The 18,896-nt window shown below is 35.2% G+C and overlaps 1 protein-coding gene across 7 annotated transcripts in view; it reads left to right on the top strand.

The window, feature by feature from the left end:
* The window catches only part of PDE10A (phosphodiesterase 10A), a 191,394-nt gene that overhangs the window by 76,024 nt on the left and 96,474 nt on the right, over positions 1-18,896 (top strand). For 5 of the 7 annotated variants that reach the window (XM_083830998.1, XM_083830994.1, XM_083830997.1 and 2 more), the window contains one exon: positions 4,738-4,866. The exons of 1 other annotated variant lie outside the window; for it this stretch is intronic. In XM_083830998.1, coding sequence (XP_083687124.1) covers positions 4,738-4,866 — 129 coding nt within the window. Of the gene's footprint in view, positions 1-1,451; positions 1,582-4,737; positions 4,867-18,896 lie in introns of those variants that run through there. One more of the 7 variants, XM_083831000.1, reaches the window with a different exon arrangement.

Genomic DNA, 18,896 nt, shown 5'->3' with positions numbered 1-18,896 from the left:
TGAACATCAAGGAGCTATTTAAAAGAAAACAAATTTTAAAACCAAAACTTTGATAGACTGGCATGAGTTGTGTCAAATTAGATGGACAGCATATGCAAAATGGAAAAATAGGTACGTGACTATTTTGTAGAGTACACCAAAACATCAGACCAAGATGCATCAGTTTATAGAAATCTTGAGGTAAATATAATTGTTTTCTTTCCTTTCTGTCATTTGATTCTCCCTTCCCACTCCTAACATCATAGAATGAGCATACTGCCAGATAATATTGTCCCTTGGCAGTGAAAATGCTTTTCACTGATCAAGGAATTGCCTCTGCAGGCTGTTTCTACCCTCTGCTTGTTATGGAGCTTTGCCACTTTTAGATCAACATGCCCTAAAATAAACAAGTTATACTGAATGATATGAAAAGCACAATAAAGTGAAACACTTGCATAAAACCTGTCATTTATAGAAAGTCTATCTTTCCACTTACTGTTCAGACAAAGATAACCAAGAAATGGATAGAACAAAACCAAGCAAGCCTTGATTTAATGTTTGCCATGCATATGCATTAGCTTTTTAAGCTTAGATGGCATGGCCAAAGAGAACATTTCAAATTGAGATCTGCAAAGAGAACCTAAACAAACATGCTGGTCTGGAAGCTGGGAGCTGCTGACCTGGTGCACACATAGGCCTAGTGGAGCAGTTCCTTTGCCTGATTTGTTCTGAGGGAAATGAAAAAAGGATGTGCTTATTTGATATCCATGTATCCTTTTGTGTTATACTTTTATTATAATTTTCATAGTTCTATCATAAATCCAGAACAAATAGCTAACGTGTGCATAAAACCAGGCATTAGCAAGTTGTGCCAAAAAGATAACGGCATTGGAAGATGGGTTTTTCACTTAAAAATAAGCATACAAGAGGTTGTTTGGTGTGTGTGTGTTTAATTAAACAAGATGAATCAGGAAGGCAGACTCTGAAGTATAGATGGAAGAAATGGATGCTCAGCTGTGTAGATAAAGAAAAAAAAAAGATACTCAACCATAATGTCAGATTCTTCCCTTTATTCCCAGAAGAAATAAGGTCACTCCAGTCATTCTGTGTTTTCTGAACAGATACATCCTAAGCTGTTGGCCAGAACTCTGCCCTCTGGAGCGATGGTCCTTGTTATACTACCAGAGCTCTCTCAGAGGAAAAATTCATTTCCAGGAAAGAAGAATGGTGCTTCTGGCAAAAATAATGAATGATGAACTAGGATTTGGAAGGAAACAAGGGTTATGGGTCTTTGCTTTTTCACCAGATACAAGATGAGAGACATTCAGGGGCTGCATGAAAAGAAGTGAGCTTTTATTTGGGCTGCTTGTTAGAAAGCGTATGGATCACATAAATATGAATTCATTACCACCTTTTTACTTAATTTTTATTTTATTATATTTATTTATTTATTTATCTATTTTATTGATTAGATACTATTGTGTATACTTCGTGGTCCTTTCCAGAGTTGATGAACAAGAGAAGGCATCCCTGGAGTCTATGGAGCACTGTGGAAGTAGCAGACACAGTAATCCATGTCTACTAGTCCAAAAGTAGTTTTGGGTAAGGGAAGAAGAATGGAGTAGTAGAGAAATGTTTCTAATGTGAATGGATGGAGAAAAGTTTACTGCCCAAAGTCTTTAAGACCAATACTTTACCTTACTAATAGAAAAATGAATAACTAGCATTATCTTGTAGTTTTGTTTGTTTTATTTCTGTAAATAATACCCATGATAACTTGCTAGTTCATAAACTTGTGTGTAAGTAGCATTGTCCCATTCATTCAAATATTATTAATAATTGACTCTATTCTTAAATGCATTTTTTTTGCATATTTCAGGATTAAAAGACTATAAAAGTTCAATAGAGAAGTTGGCAATATTTAGCAAAAATCTGTGTACCAGAAGTTTTCAGGAACTTGTAAATGGAGAGCAAGTGTGTCAATGATTTACCATATGCATTTTGTTATGTAAAAATCTAAATCTTATTCTTATGTATACCTTACAATGTAGAGGACTTCATATATGCCATAAAATGATTTTTTACACTCAGTTGTACTCTTGTACTCAAGCTTCTTTATGACACTCTTTTTCCTTAATGTATATACAAGTGTACAAAATGTTTGAGTTGCTTTTAAAGGATTACTTTCTATTAATGTTGCATTTTCTTAATGTAATAATTTGTGAAGTTACATGTGAAGTTACAGTGTCTTATTACTGTTTTTTTTTTTTGCCATGTTTTCATTTGTTTTGTTTTGTTTTTGTATGGCTGTAGCTAGTATTTTTCAACAAATTAGACTAAAGATCAGGAGGATCAATAAATCTGTTGTATGTAGAAAGTAGATTTAAATTACATTTTTTTAAAAACTCTACATCTGGTTTTAAATCCTATTCTGCTTGCTCCTATCTAAAAATCTGACATTGAAAAAATACATCTGCATAGGTGTATTTTGTGAAACAGAGCATAATTTAAAGATTGTTGTAGAATTTCTTATAGCAGCTTCATGAATCGCTTCTTCATGTAAGGTTAACATAGTTTGCTGGAATTGCAGGATACCTGGAGTAGCAATTAAACCCTTGATGTGTGGACTGAACTCTTATTCCAAAATTGACATTTTATTGAATTTTGATGGGCATATTACAAAAACACATCCCATAAAGGTTTCAATCAAGTGTTTCCATTGAAGTTAAGGAATAAAGACTGCACACATTAGAAAGCAGAGGCTATTTTCACTTCAGAGACAAATCAAACCTTGCTGAATTTCCATTGCTAATTTTACAGACTTTCCAGTTCCTTTTTTCTTAATAGAAGGGAGAAGTGTTCATCTGTTTGCAGTCTAAAGACAACCTGGAACTAGCTGGCATTCTGTGACAAGCCTGTATTGATCATTTTTCATCCCAAACTTAAGAAGCAGATAAATTTCATTATCTTTCTGATGGCTAACTGATGAATATCCTCTGTCTTTACTAATGAAAATCAGGATGCTCATTTAGCTCTCTAATTTGAGTGATCCAGATTGGAGATTTTGTGTGTAAGTGGGAACACTAATATTTGAGGCTCTGGTAATCTGGGTAGGCTGCAGCTTCTGGTGGATAAGAGAAGTCAACGCGGTAAGCAGGGCGAGTGGAGCAGGTGGGCAGTGCTCTGCTGGCAGCGGCTCCCAGTTTGTGCTGTGGTGTTGCTTCCTGAGTGTTTTCCTAGTAAATATTTGTCAGAGACCTCAAAGGTTACAGTCATTGACTAGCATTTAAATACCCTGTAGCTCTTTTCAGCACATTCTGAGACTGTACTAAACATAAAGTAGGAAAATGGATCTCGTTGTAGAGCATTAATGCTCTCCAAAAGAGGTCAGCGTTGTTTGGTGGGAACTTTCTCTTCTGCTGAACCTAGGCTGCGTTCTGTGGTGACTTTTCAGCTGTACTGAAACAATTATGTTTATATACACACACCACGAGACGAGTATTTAGAGTCATTACAGCACTTGTTAGTCCTCTTCCCCTCGGATCTAATTAATGCTTTGTAGTTAGTGTATGCTCCCTTTGAGACAGCTCAAACCTTAGTCCCTCAGGGCATTTGCACTCATTTCCCATTCTCCTTTGAAAACCCTCAGTACTCATATTCCTATCCTTGAAGCTGGTGGTTTTGTTTGGTGTGTTTGTGAAGAGTTCAATCAGATTGTCACCTTATGAATTCGGTAATTTATTTATGATCGTATCAGGGATTTGAGAGTTTGACTTTTGCTTTGTTTTCTGAAGCGTGTACTGGTGTGATTCTTTTTGTGGCAGATATTGTAAAGCCCTTTTATCTACAGTTATGTTTATTTTGATAACCGAATTTGTAGGCATTGGAAGCACACATGTGGAAACGGTTTATATTTCAAAAGTTACTTAATTAACTCCAGTATTTAAAAGCTGCACTTGGTTTTGGTGTTGCATAATAGAGTTTTGGTTGCTTTTGCTGCCACTTGCCGTGAGAATACTGAATTTGCTGCAGTTCACTTTCTTCTTAAAGAGAGTTTCTTTATCAGCTCTCTCATACGTTCTCTTGCATATCTTGCAACTAAATAATTTCAGAGTGGCCAAAGCAGAAGTCCAGATTATTTCTTGACTGCAAGCCTCTAGCATTTGCACACCCTTGTGTTATCCTTTCCGTGCTATGATACACCCAGCCTGAGCCCATAGCTAGTTTTTCCTTCCTTACCATGTTTAAAATGTCTTTTGCTTTCACAGAAGAAATCCCAAATAGCTTTTTACTCCCCCTTTGCTGTAGTCTCATGTCACTTGCTCAACAAAATTGGGTGTGGAGACTTTGTTGTTTGCTGCTGTCTAGAGGCATGTTTCTGTTTTTTGGAACTGTTTGTGTTTTCTGTTTCCTTTTAAAAGCTGCTTGCCCAGCTCGTTTCACTACTTGCCCCAGCATCCATGTTCTATATCACAGATTTCTTCCTGTCCATTTCTCTCAGGAATGCTTATGTGTACTCCTACAGGGTGCTTTCTATACACAGCATCTCGCATCCATGTGTTTTGCTTCTACTGTTTTTTATATGGCAATTTACTTTATTTGATTGGATATCATTCTCTCTGGGAAAACTATTTAAATAGGCATGTATTCAATCAGCATGTTAAACAAAAGGATGAGGATTGTTACTGGCATCTGTGTATTGTTTCATGTGGGGAATTTTATACCAATTATATAATTGATTAATATTTTCTCTTGCAGGTTTAACAGATGAAAAAGTGAAGGCCTATCTTTCTCTTCATCCCCAGGTACTGGATGAGTTTGTGTCAGAAAGTGTAAGTGCAGAAACGGTTGAAAAATGGCTAAAAAGGAAAAATAACAGACAGGAAGGTAAGTTTGCAATTATTTGTTTTATTTGCAGTTAATATTTAGCTTTGAACAGCTTAGCTCTTATTTTTAGATTTAAAAAAGAAATCTGTTTTGGTAGAAACTTGGCTGTTGTAATTTTTACATATAGGCTCCACCGTTTTTTGAAAGGCAAAAGAAGTTAAAATTTTTTATTTTCTTCAATCTTTTCAGCCTTTAAGCATTTCTTGTTGGAATGTACTGGTATTCATTTGCGAGGTTCAGTTTAGTATTTGTAACTCAAAATCGGTATCAAACTAAAGTGCAGTATCTGTAACATTACTGTGTGTTTTAAGAACATAATATGGGCTTCTTGCATCTGAATTTGGCAAGTTTTGAATAAAATTATGTTGTACTTGAAGAATGTAAACCTCAGTAACGCACAGCACCATCACAGAAGTTCCTGTTTGCAACACATTTTAAGTCAGTTTTAGACAGGAACATTGACACACAGATTACAAAACAGTCTGTTGAATTCTGGGGGGGGGGGCGGTCCTTGGCTTTAGGTATAATCCCTCACTTAAACCCTTGTTTAAAATACAATTTATAGTTGGGGTAAGGGATCTTGATGCAAAAATTGAATGAATGATTTGGATTGCATTTCAGCTTCAGGAATCCTATATTGTTAAGTGGATTCCAGTTGCTTAAGTTTCCTTTTGTTGTTGTTGTTTTTTAGTTTTGCTTCACTTTATTTTTTCTTTGTAATGCTTGTGCAAGGTGGGGAAGGGAAATGACCTGAAAATACATTTCTGTGAAAGTGCTCGTGAACATGCTCATGAAAATTTTTGAGCCAAATACAAAAGCAAAGTAACTGTTGACCATTAACTTAGCACAGTTTGAACATGAATAACTGCAACGGTTATTTTGCCCACTGTTTTCTCAAAGTTTAAAACTACTGCTTTGTGACTAATTCTCCAAAAACTGTTAACTTAAAATCATTGAGAAATAGTTATGCTGTCACCTAAATTCAACTTGGTATCTGTTGTCAGGTGGGTCTTTCTGTCTTCCCTGATAGAAAGCACCTTCCCTGGTGCTGACAGTAATCATTAAGGTGTCTGTATTTATTACAGTAAAGGCAGTTGTACAGATGTGACTTTCTTAGTGTTGGATTTTAGATGAAAATAAGCAGAATTACACTTGCCAAGTCAAAAAGAATAATTTGAATGCATTTCCTTTTTAGAATGCAATAGATAATGATTAGTCTTATCTGTGGATTTCTTTTAGGAAGATAGTCTGTAGCCACATAAAACGTTACTGATAGCAAAATATCTTAATTTGTCAGAATGCAACATTTCTAGAAAAAGAAAAAAAAAAAAAGCTTGCTAGATCTTTTACCCAGTTTGCATTATGTCTGTGCCAATTCTACTACCAGACTAATGGTGGCAGTGACAAATAAGAAGATCACTGACTCTTTTGGTGTCAGCAAAGATCTGTGATGAATTCAAATGAACACGTACCTTAAGTCACTTTAAAATAGGGTTATAATTTTTCCCCTACCCCTCTCGCTTTAGAGATTTTTCAGAATGCTTTTAGATTTTTACATCAAGTAATCCGATACAGACAGAAAAATAAACCCTGTTTTTATAAAAAAGTTGCCAGGCAGGCAAAATGCTCTTTTGAGATCTTTGGCATAGTGTCTGTACTCTTATATGTTGGTGACGCAGAACAGTCATTAACTTATATGCAGAAATTGTGTCCTGCCTGCTTTACAGGCATCCAGCTGTGTGTGCTTCTCAGCCAGAAGTCAGTGGGCCTGCAGTCAGGGTAATTTATCTGAATTTCATTAGCGTGAATGTAAACTGAAATGTCTGATTTGAACTTAAATGAACTAAAATTTTTCTGTGACTGAAATTCACTGAATTAGTTACTTCAGCTGTATTTCCTTTTTGTTGAACTCAAAGTACTGAAAAGGGATGAGATCAGTGAATATTGCAATACTTCATGTATAACAAAGATTTACATTCCAAAACACCATAAATTGTGTCATCTCAGCGCACCAGGTAAATCTTATATCTATCACAGTAAATGCTAGCTTGAAAGTGGCCCATGACAACAGTGATCTACCTGGGATTATGGATTTTATTTATTTATTTATAGTTTACTGTAGTAAACCTGCATAGACAGCACAGGGACAGAACACTGTTGATACTAGTGCTTGGCTATTCACTGAAAATCTTTGGACCCTGTCTGTTTTCTACCAACTAAATGCATACTTAAAACACATCCAGGTCTTGTATTGTTGCATACAGCATTTCCAAACAATCCTACTGGTAATAAACTAACACTCGAGTTTTAAATTGTGTGTGTCCAGATCATGACTTACACAGGAGACTTGCTGAAATTGGAGCACAAAGTGGACTGCGATTGATGCAAAATATATATTGTTTTTATTTTATTTTAAAGCAACACAGACAAGTAAGAGGTTGTCTTGAGTAAAGAAACAGATTTGGACTTTGTTTTAATTCTGCTTCAATATAGTTTACATATTAGCTATGAAATAAGATTGTTTACAAATTAATCCCGCTACTTGTAGTCTGTGCTTCATGCACTATAGACTCAGGGGATATTTTATGAAGTTTATAGATCGGAAAAAACGTTTTCATATAGACACAGTAGTAACAGAAGAAAGTGCCTTGGCTTGTATACAAGATGTATACATCTTTCCTGGTGTGCCGGTATAAGTTATACCATTAAGTTACATGATGTTAATTTAAAGATTAAAGGTATGTTTGGGTAAGAGGAGATTTTTTTTTTTCCCCAATGGACTTTAAGAGTATCTGCAAGGAGTTTCTTTCTTTTCCAGATACTTAGATATAGTACTTGCAGAACTCACAAAATGTCTTCCATTTGTCCTCTTCCATGTCATTCAAGCACAAGTAACAAGGTGACTGTAATAAGAGCTGTAAGATTATGCAAGTTTTAGGCCCACAGGTTTCCCACAAATTTCTCACAAAAATATTTACTGACTCCAACCTTAAATATATTATTCAAAGCTTCACTGCAGCAACAATAAAAAGATCCTAAACACACTGATTGTAATCCAGATGAGCTTCTTTTACAATGATAATAGTAAATTTAACAGGTGTCTTTCATACTGTTAATGGCCTTTCTGTATAGAAAAAAAGGGCAAACTGTACTGACACAAATAATTTCTACATGGAGAACTATATCATATCTTGCTCTGTGGGAGCTGAGGTATCACTTCAGTAAGCAGGTGGTCCTAATGTTTTTAAGGTGGTGGGTATCAGACACAGAAGAAAAGAATGATACTCTTACTGGCAGCTGAAGGGACACCACTTCTGTCCCATTTTCCTTTTTCTCAGCAAATAAAAAGAGTATTGAACATCTCTGAACAAATCACAACATTTAGAATGGTTTCCTTGGATGTTGATCTATATAGAGAAGATATTCCAGATATGTTGGGTTTGTGATTAAATTTGGTGTTCCCTTGTCAGATAACGCTTTTGTTAAGGTTTCAAAACAATTGCAGTGAGTAGTAGTTTGGATTCAGATGTTCTTAATTTTATCAAAAAAATAATCTTTGTTTTTGAATGTTCTTGTTCTTCTTGTCTAAGCCAAAGATATAGCTGTTCTGAAAAATTATGTAATTCTTACAATGTAGGGAAGAGAGAGAACAAAACAACTATTTAAAAGAAAATTATTGTACTGATTCCAAATTAGTAGTTCAGAAGTGACTATCAACATTATCATTGTCAAATATGTGTCAAAGAATGTGAACAAAGGATTTTTATAACTCATGCATGAAGATGATTATAAATACTTGCTCACAGTGGTGGAAGAATATAATAAACCTAGGAATCTTTTGACTTAGCCCAGTCTGTGTTATTCTGGACAAACTTGATCAGGGATTGTTGCCAACAGACTTTATGTGGAAGACATTGTAAATATCAGTTAAATATAAAACCTGAAATTTCATTAATGATCCTATTTATTAATATGTTCATTGGTTAAGTTTCGAAAATGGTTGGTAATGCCTGCAATTTGACTAGAGTAAAGTATTTCCAATATAGAAGGAGAAAGGATCGCATTTGTTTGCTTCTGTTTGTGCTATGTCACTTAATTTTACATTTCTAATCTTTTTGATGAGCATATTCTAAGAAAAAACATAATGAACTCCACAATTGTTTCTCTTGGTAGGACATTAAACTCTGATGCAGACTGAAGTTTCCACAGTAATTTATCTGGGTTTCTAAAATTACTGCATTGCATAGGAATCTGTGGCTTCAGATTAGTCTCATTCACAGACACTCCTGAAGTGTCACAGGGCTTCTCCATGAGGCTAAGTGAAAACATCCCAGGGCACTGTATCTTCTGCCTGAGTGTCCAGATATCTGTTGGGAGGAGTGCATTTGTGGAAGAGAAAAATGAAGATTATGGGAAGCAGTCATTTTGAAATATCCATCTCTTTGTTGCTTTTCTTACACTCATGTCTGCTATTCATCTTTTTTCCCCCCATGTTTCCATACAGCAACATCCACAAAGTTTTGTCCTGCCAGTTCTAGACTTTTCTTTCTGGTCTGTACTTTTGTTTTCTTGGCCACTTCTTCCTCTCTCTACTCCAGAGACTGGTTCATCAAAGCACATGGGTGTGTGCTTAATTATTGCTGGATCTGGACATGTCAACAACTTTGTACACTGTTTTCATCCAAGAACACTTGCCAAAAACATGTAAAGCTATGTATAAGGGGAACTTAAGGTGCTTTCATACCATACAAATGCTGTTCTTATGTAATTATTGAATACATTTTTTAAATGGAAACATTTTATACAAAATGGTACATTCAGTACACTGTGTGACTGATTATACACAGTCATAAGTTGCTGTGTATTAAGTGCAGTTGACTTACTGCATTTAAAGAAATACAACGTTTCAGAATTAACTTGTTTAAAAAAGAAAAGGAAAAATGTAAAGAAACTAGAAAAGTCATTGCTTAATATGATGTTACTGTGATGTTATTGTAATGCTCATTCAGGATGTGTAGTCCTTAAGAAGACATCCCATAATTTTTTTCCTGGACTTTGAAAAAAAACCACGATTGATTGTCTTAGAGTAAGTCGAAAGTATTGACATCCTACTACTAGTATTTCCAATTACGGACCTTGTAATGTGTGTCTATGCCATAATCTGCTGTATGTTCAAGCAATAATAGAGAATATTGTGTAATGTGAGCAAAATAATGCTTCTTTAGAAACCCTAGCTTTAGCATTTTCTTATATAAGTTTTATAAACAGAAACATTAAATGACTTTTTAAGTAATTTTAGATATTTTCTTTTTATAAACTGTTGATTTTTACTTTTATGCTTTCCTGTATCTGTTAGTTTACTGTCAGTGTTAAATGTGCTGTTCAACAGATATTCTTTTGCTAATATGATGCAAATGATTAAATCAGTGTAATCGGTTGTTTCAGTTAAAGGGCAATCATCAACATTCAAAGTTCTTTTTCTTTTTTTTTTTTATTTATTTATCTATCATTATTCAATAAATCAGAGTGTATTCATTGCTACTTTTATGTAATTACTATAAGCAGACTGTCTGACTGCAGTATAAAATAGAATTCTTCATTAGTCATTTAAATGCATAATTTTTTGGTGGTGTCTCATTCCTGTGTTGGTTCTTGTGAAGCAAATATGACAAATGTGTGGGTACAGAATGCAGATTAAGCCCTGATGCCATTCTTCCCTAAGCTCAGCCATTTTGATTTTCACCCTTTTCCTATCTACCATGTATTCCAGAAGTGCGCAAAGGTTGCAGTGAGATTTGGTGCACTGTACAGCTTTTAGTTTGGTAAAAGGCTGGAAATAGTTATCTCTGGGTACATTCACTCTAATAATTTTGAAAACCACTGTAGCCTCATTTTGGTAGAAAATTGAGTAGGCTTCCAGAGGAAAGATGTCTGCATAAAAACCCTCACCTGAATGTTGTTCCTCTGGGTCTTCCCAGGAGACCCAGAGAGCTTTGAAAGCTATCAAAGATATTGCCTATGAGCTAACTGAGCATAGAGAGAATAGAGCTCTCTATGTACTCTATTCTAATAGAGTGTAGGTTAGGTAAACCTCTTTCTTATTGTATGGTCTGTGCTAAGCTGAAGGTTTCAGGGACTGAAACGATTCTGTGCCTGAGCTAGTTTGTTTAAGCTTGATGCCTTCTCTTTGTCTAAAGCCCTCAGGTCTTTTTTTTTTTTCTTGTTTTTTTTTTTTTTTTTTTTTTTTTTTTCTCTGTACTAGAGAAGGAATTGGAAGAATAGGATCTGTGGCAAAACACCTCATCATACCCTGACTTTGAGACAATGTACAGAGAGAGAATTTCTTTACTAGTCTTTAGCACTAATACTAAAAGAGAAAGCTGCAACATAAAAACATTAAAAACAAAATCCCCCCAAAACTGTCATCTGAAATAGAAAGAAAATAATTTCTTTTCTGATGATGCACTTTCAGATTTTAAGGTATCAGCATGATGTGCTTTAAATTTTATGGCAGTCATCTCTCTGTTACATTAAAAAAAGAGCCTGTGCTGAATTTGCTAATTTTTTACAACTTTGCAGTTCCATGCTAACTAATCAGAAATAACTTTTCTGTAGTGTAACACAGTAGTTGTAGCATACTGAATGAAGGATACTTGGAAGCTGGAGAGTGTCACTGTTGTGATACTCCACAGCTTGCTGTGATTCTGACATCTTCCCAACCTAGGTAAAAGGAAATATCATGGCAGCATCTTAATGATCTCCTTGATTTATAATTAGTCTGTCTCAATATTTCATTGATGCTGCAAACATGCTGTTTCATTCTGATGCAGCCCTGCTGCGTTTATGTTTATGTGATATCCAAGCAGACATGAATACTTGCCAAAACGCACAAGTGAATGTGGGAATGATTTGGGTAGTGTGTCACTTGCAGCATGGACACAAACCTAGTAGCTCTTAGTGCTTCTTATTACCAAACACCACTATTTACACATTTTGGTGCATCTGTTAGAAGCATTTCTGTAGAAGACAGAAGGGATCCATCCTCCAGTCCCCTTCAACGCAAGCAGCATAATCGCTTTCCCTGTTCTTACTCTTCTGTTAGAGTCTGCTAACGGCCAGTTGGAGAGGAGGCATTGAGCTAGGTGATCCTGATGGTCTGAACCAGTATGACTGTTATGCTAATGGGTGCTACTTTTCTGGGAGAATAACCAGACTGGTAGCAGTTGTCTTGAGCTTTGCAAGATTGATACTGTGAATGTTTTTCTTGGGAAAATTGCAATAATATCTGGAGATTTGACTGTGTAGATCCTGTTTGTCTGCGTACTTTGTTCTTACTTCTGTAGAGATAAAATTGATCTGTAGATTTTTGTATGAAGTAGTTTACGGGTTGCCATTTTTCATGTCAGTCATAGTGCCTAGGAAGTCTATGTTAGTATATTAGTGCTTCAGAGGTAGACAGGCAAAGTGATGGCACATCTTAGAGCTGTGGAAGAAACCTACATGGGAATGTCATTTTAGTTCAGATGACGAAAGTGGCATACATTTGTCACAGATAAGGAATAATTTTGGAGCTGATTCTTGAGGAGATGGTTGTATTGTGCCACTGCTTTTAAAAGTCATTTTATCAGAGTCAGTTCCCCAGTTGGTATAATTGTCTGAAGTGAAATTGCTTCTTTCCCATGCGTACAGTTCAGCAGATTATTTATTTATATTTTATTGTTTTCCCTGAATTAAACAAAACAGAGCCACCTTAGAAATTGATTCATTTTAGCTGTGAAATTGTTGAGGTGGAGTTGTGAAAAAGCTTATGTTGCCAGGTTGTTCCTTTGGGCAGAGAAAAGATGAGTGGAAAGGATATATAGGTCAGGAATTGTTTGTATATACTTATAATACAAGAATACTGAACAGTGGCCTTTTGGTAGAAAATATGGTGTGAGGTCTTGAGTGATGATCATGATTTTTGTTCAGAATGTATCTTGACGTTGAAGCAGTTACTGATTTCATTCTTTTTTATCTGAATGGCTGTCACTAGCAAATTCCAAACAAATGCAGAAGTAAACCTGGCACATTAGTTGAATATGTTTCTGGATTATTTTCTTATAATTTGTAACAATTCTTGTTTAAATTTTTGTTTTGTTTTGTTTTCATTTATGAGTGGGTTACGTGAAGGAGCTGATTTTTTTTCTGGAAATCTTGTGCATATTTAGAATTGTTTGGATGGTCAGAGATTTGCAGAAGGTAATCCTCTAATGATGAAATGTTTGGCCTTAGGGAGCAGACGTCACTGCTTGGTCTGAGTCCTCTCTTGAGCTAATTATGCTAATCACATTATATCTAGACCAATTATTCTCACCATGTACTTACACTGATTTTTGTTGTGTCTATGTTTGACTTGAATTAAGAGGTTTTATGGCTGATAATGTTTCTTTTTTTTTTGTCTATTCAAAAATTAGTGTTTCTCCTTATAAGCCTTGCATCACTGAATCATTTTCTTGCCCATATGAATGAACTATAATAGAAACTAAGAAGTCTGTGATTTTGACATGTTACAACCTTTTAGGTACATTAGGGCATGGAACTTCTTTTAGTATCTTAGTGAGAAAGAAGTTTCCCAGATTTCTTATCATTTCTCATCAGTTCACCTTTTGAACCTTTCCAGGTGATCAACGTCTTCTTTAAAGTGTGAACAGTGTAAGAGAGAGAATGTTGCAATAATGCATTCATTAGCAATATAAAACCATGTCCCTCCTTTTCAAGACAGTATTCTTTATTGTTGTCTGGCTTTGCTGCTCTTTATTTTCAGATCATTTCTCTCCTTTACACAGGATCTTTGGTTTTAGAGTAAAAAAAAAAGCAAGCAAGCAAAAATATTTGGTCTCTCACTGTTTAATGGAGAAGCTCCACTCTAATCACATGGGTGGAGAATGTATACCCACATAGCCAACACTTTTTAATAATGGTGATTTATGATGATGTAAGCTAACCTGTTTTACCTGCATTAAATAGGAGTAGGAACATTCCCATGGTCTGTAAGCTGAGAAAGCAATAAATAAGAGCAAGAGAAGAATAGTCATTAACTTTATGGGACCATTACTTTTAAATCCAAGTACACAAGTATTAACCTGGAAAATGTTGGGTAGACAAGGCCTGTAATCACACATTGACCAGCAAGGATATAAAGAACAAACTGTGAAATAGCTATATATGTTAGCATTGCTTGTTCTGTCCATTAAATTAGATTTGCATCTCTGGTGAAAAGACAGCATGTGATCATGCAGTTTAATAGTCTGTTGTGCTACATGTGCACAAAGAAAGGATGAGTAACATATTTCTTCATGGATATTCTGTATACCAGTAGTGAAAATTCATTTCAGCAAAGTTCTTGATACCCCATCCATTTATATTTTATGTCTAAAAAACCTGTTATCTCCTTAATCTTCCAGAAAGCACAGGTAGGCCACAGGATGAAGGAAAACTCATCTTTTTTCTGTGGATATGGCTAGCGGATTTAGATGGTTATGCTGTACTCTGAGAATAGATGATTTTATATTTCTGTGGGTGGAATTGAATAAAGATGTTTGTCTTAAATGCATACTATCTGTTAGTGAAGATTTTTAGCAGTGGGCTTCTGGTCTCTAGTCTTAAGACTTTGGACTCATTGCAAAGATTGAAGAGTAAAGCACAAACATCAGTATATCCACATTATGGGCTCTCCATTTGTCATCTTGTTGTGGTTTAGTACAGTTGCTCCAAAGAGATTATTTTTCATGATGAGCTGTAGACATTCACTTTATTTGTCCAAGTGGTCATTGGCAGGTAAGTACTTTCAAGAGCCAACATTGTCTAAAACAAACTTCTTCATAGTAGTACTTCTTCATAAATCCCAGTAACTAACTTTAAATTAGACTATGATAAAATAGTTTTTTTTTTTTTTTTTTTTAATTATTATCTCATAAAATGGCTTGGGTTGAAAAGGACCTTAAAGATCACCTAGTTCCCACCACCTGCAAATATTTCCTTTATATTTTATGAATGCATGTTAAATTGCATTCCTGCTTAAGTCTGGAAGAGGAAGACCGAAGTATGACTTCATTCCCATTGTTTTACTGCTATGCATTCCCTAACTTGTTTCTTCAGGTGACAATACTTGGTTATATATGTTACAGGGAGGAGACATGTTGCATATAAATGAACATGGCTACCTCTGTTTAGCTGCCATAAGATTTTGTTGAAGGAAAACTTATGTCACAAATATTAGTCAAATCCTTTGAAGATATTAGTAAGCACATGGATGAAAATTGCTTGGTTCAAAGTGAGTATTCATGTTTTAGAAAAAAAAAACAAACAACAAACACCTAAGCTTTGAGATGACTTTTCTTGAAGACAGTCAAAGATATAGGTATTAGAGAAAAAGTCCTCCTATGGATTACTAAATTGCTAAAAACTGGGGAATAAAATATATGAATGCCTAGGCAGATTTCATAGTGCATGAAGTAATCAGTCATCTGAGAGGGATTTCCATTGTCTTAAGCTCCTCAGGAAAAAAAAAGGGGGGGGGGGGATGCATATTAGTATGATAAAGTTTCAGACAGTGAAAATTAAAACCAGATGTATAGAGTCTCAAAAGAATCTCATAAAGCTAAGTAGCTGAAAAACAAAGTAGTGGATAAATACCAGTTTTGACTGATCTTTGCCTTGGAGGCCAAGTTGCATGACACAAGATACAGCTACAAGGCTAAACTGCTTTTCTCTTCCAAATAGGATGCTGCATCTACCTTCTAGAATGGTCCTGGGCAAGTACTAGTCCTCTGAACTGAGCCCATAAGTTGTTTTGGGAATGGGCAAATTGACATGGTCCGAGTCATGCCAAGGGTGCAAACAGTTAACCTAGCCTTATTTTCTCTGTTACTTTATGCCTAGCCTGAACTAGCTAGTGCAGCTCAAGAAGAGGTGCTGGGAATATGTTGGAAAAAATCAACCCTATTAGTGCTTTGCAACAGATAGACAGTTCAGCCAAATATAGCCAGACAGGAAACATCATTAAGTCATTGTGGAAATTTGTGATTAGCTTGAATTTCAGATGCTCTGTACAGGTAATGCCACCATCTCAACATATACAGAAAGACAAAGATGTCCAGATGGATAGAATTCTACAAACTGTATTCTTGAAAGTCAGAAAAGCAAACAAGAAAGGAATTATTCTTTTAATTTACATCTTTTTACTGATCTAATATGCAATGAGCTGATGGTTCTATCATCACACTCAAGGGGGGCAATGAACTGTTTGACTAACAGCATGTGAGGATGGTAATAACCACTTAACTTGATTTGCCAATGGAGATTGTGCTTGGATAACAGCACACTGAGTTTAATTATGTTTAATTATTTTAATCAGTTAGACAATTTGAGTGAAGCGAGTGATTATCGATTATGGAGCAGAAGGAGACTAGAGATCATAATCTCCTCTGTGTGTGTGAGAGATAGATCTTTCTTTCCTGTTGAACATTTAAAACTCAGTAGAAAGCACATTTTAGAGAAACATATAATGGGTTATGAAACTGGTGCCAACTGGTGTTGACTTGATAACAGGTATGAATTTTATTTGAAAGACTTATCTTTTGAGTATCCGGCTGAAAATGACTTAGGTGTTTTAAGAGTAACATTTTATCAACATTTAGGTCTGTTGAGCTAAATATATGATATTTGAGGATGCACATTTAATACCTGAAGATTTTAATGCTCACTTGTAGAAGGCTTTTTGTTGTGGTGTATGGAAGTTACCAAGGTCTGAATTCTTTGCAGTAGCTAGTGCATCTAGGTCAATTCAGCCACAAAAAAATCACCCTTGTTTCTGATAATACTATTAGCTCTTTGTAGAGCCTGCCTTACTTGTTATCTTTATACTCTCATGATTTTTATGATGCTGCTACCAAACAGGGAGATTTTTCAATCTAGAAAAGACCTAAACAGTAGCAGAAGCTTTACAATTATTGCTGTCACAAAGAAGGCAATTATGAATTGACTATTTACCTTCTTCATGACAGAAGAACTGAAGGGCACCCAGCAAAATGATTTGGCCACAGATTTGAAACAACAGGACGTCCATTTCCACACAACACATGCCTAAATTGTGAACTCATTAGCATAAGATATTTCAGATGTTAAAAATGTAAATGGGTTCAAAAAGTGATTAGACACATTCCAAGGAAGAAATATTTCATCAAGAGCTGTTACATACTATGATCCTGATGCAGCCTCCAGCTGAGAAAATTCATAAGCCTCTGATTACTCTGAGGACATACCAGAGTAAGCTTACTCTGTGCGTCTTTAGTCTGTTTACTCTCTCTTTTCTTGTAGAATAATTTCTTCATACTCTTTCTGTAATGAGCTGTTAGTAGCCATTGTCAAAGACAGCAAACATGGATGGAAGAACTTCTAGTTCAACAGAGTAGGGCCAGTCTTCTCTATCATTGTTTCTGCTTCTTCTCCGGGAGATATATATATATATATATATATATATGCTATCCATTGTTAATATTCTGAGTCAAGTTGACTTATTAACACATTGGAATATACTGAAAAAGAAATTGTGTTTAATATTATGACACATTGCTTATGGATCATTTTAGATAGGCTGTAAAAGGACTTTTCAATTGTAATACCAAGGCATCTTTCAAATCCTTTGGAGAAAGCACCTTACCCAGACTCATGTTGCTTTCTGCAATATTGAGCACAATTATTTTATGCTCTATTCCAAACTGCTTTATACAAATTTACCCATAAGTGAAGTTCTTTCTTGCAGAAGGAAAGAGCAGTTTTATCTGTATCCCACTGAAATCACCAAGTAACACTGAGCAATAGAATCACATTCTTATTTTTTTAATGCAACCCTAGAATGTTTTGTGGGCTTATTTCATTGTTCAGCTAACAGAAGGAAGCTACTTTACTAGTTGTTTGGTCCTCCCTCTGAAATGCTACAGTTTCATTTGATTTGTCATTAAATAAGTATGGCAAATAAAAGGGAAAGAGATGATTCTGCTGATGAGAAGTAAGGGTTAGGAAATTAAGAACACAATTCAGTAATAGCTGTGGGAGGGTGAATATGTGTTGAGTTCTTGAAGTGTTTACAGTAACTGATGTAACAATGGCATTAGATTTTGGTTATTGGGTTGGGAATGTGGCAAAGACTTTTATTACAACTGTATAAATTCAGTTCAAGTTGGCTTATTGTGAACATCTAGAAGTGTCTTCACACTGTGCACCAGGAACTTATAAAGTAATAGAGGTATTTATTCATGGGGACTTGCTGGGCTGTGATTTTAGTGTTACTGTAGAACATTTTTGGAGATTTATCAAAACAACTTTTAAAGCTAGTAACTACACTGTGACCCATATTTTTGAATCAGAACTGTCATGACCCGCACAGAGAATGACAGGAGATATGCAGTTTTATTTAATCTGAAGTTCTTAAATTACTGAAATGTGCTCTTTTTGCCTTGTACAACCTAGGAAACTGTGTCAACGTGACACTTGATGACTTATCATCATGTATATATTTTGTGATATATCATATGAATAAAAATGCCTTAATAATAATCTACATTTTATCTATTGCCTGTTACTTTTCTTAGGAAAAAAAATTAGTTATACAAATGCTAGTAATTTTTTACAGGAATGCACTATTACCAGATTGCTTTTCCAAATGTGCTATGGCCAAAAATGTACTTTTATAGAACAATAATTATCCTTTCCTCTGCCAACATTTTTTTTTTTCCTCAAAAAGCTTTGCTTATGACTAGTCAGAAGTGACAGTAAATGTCTGATATATATGAATATTTGTGGTACCCGCTATAGCAGCCAACTGTATACACCAAGTATAATGAAAATGGCAGCATATAATCTAGGAAAAGGATATTACAAGCCTTTCCTTTCCTTTTTTCTTTTTTTTTTCATCAAAAAATTTTGGTTGCACTAATTAATAGCAATTATCAAGTTAAAAATCAACACAGTTTGTTCAGGTCTGGCAAAAC

Source organism: Anser anser (genome assembly GCF_964211835.1).
Source record: "Anser anser genome assembly, chromosome: 3".
In the NCBI taxonomy this organism is placed as follows: Eukaryota; Metazoa; Chordata; class Aves; order Anseriformes; family Anatidae; genus Anser; species Anser anser.
The sequence above is the reverse complement of the archived record's forward strand: the minus strand, read 5'-3'. Positions and strand labels throughout refer to the sequence as shown.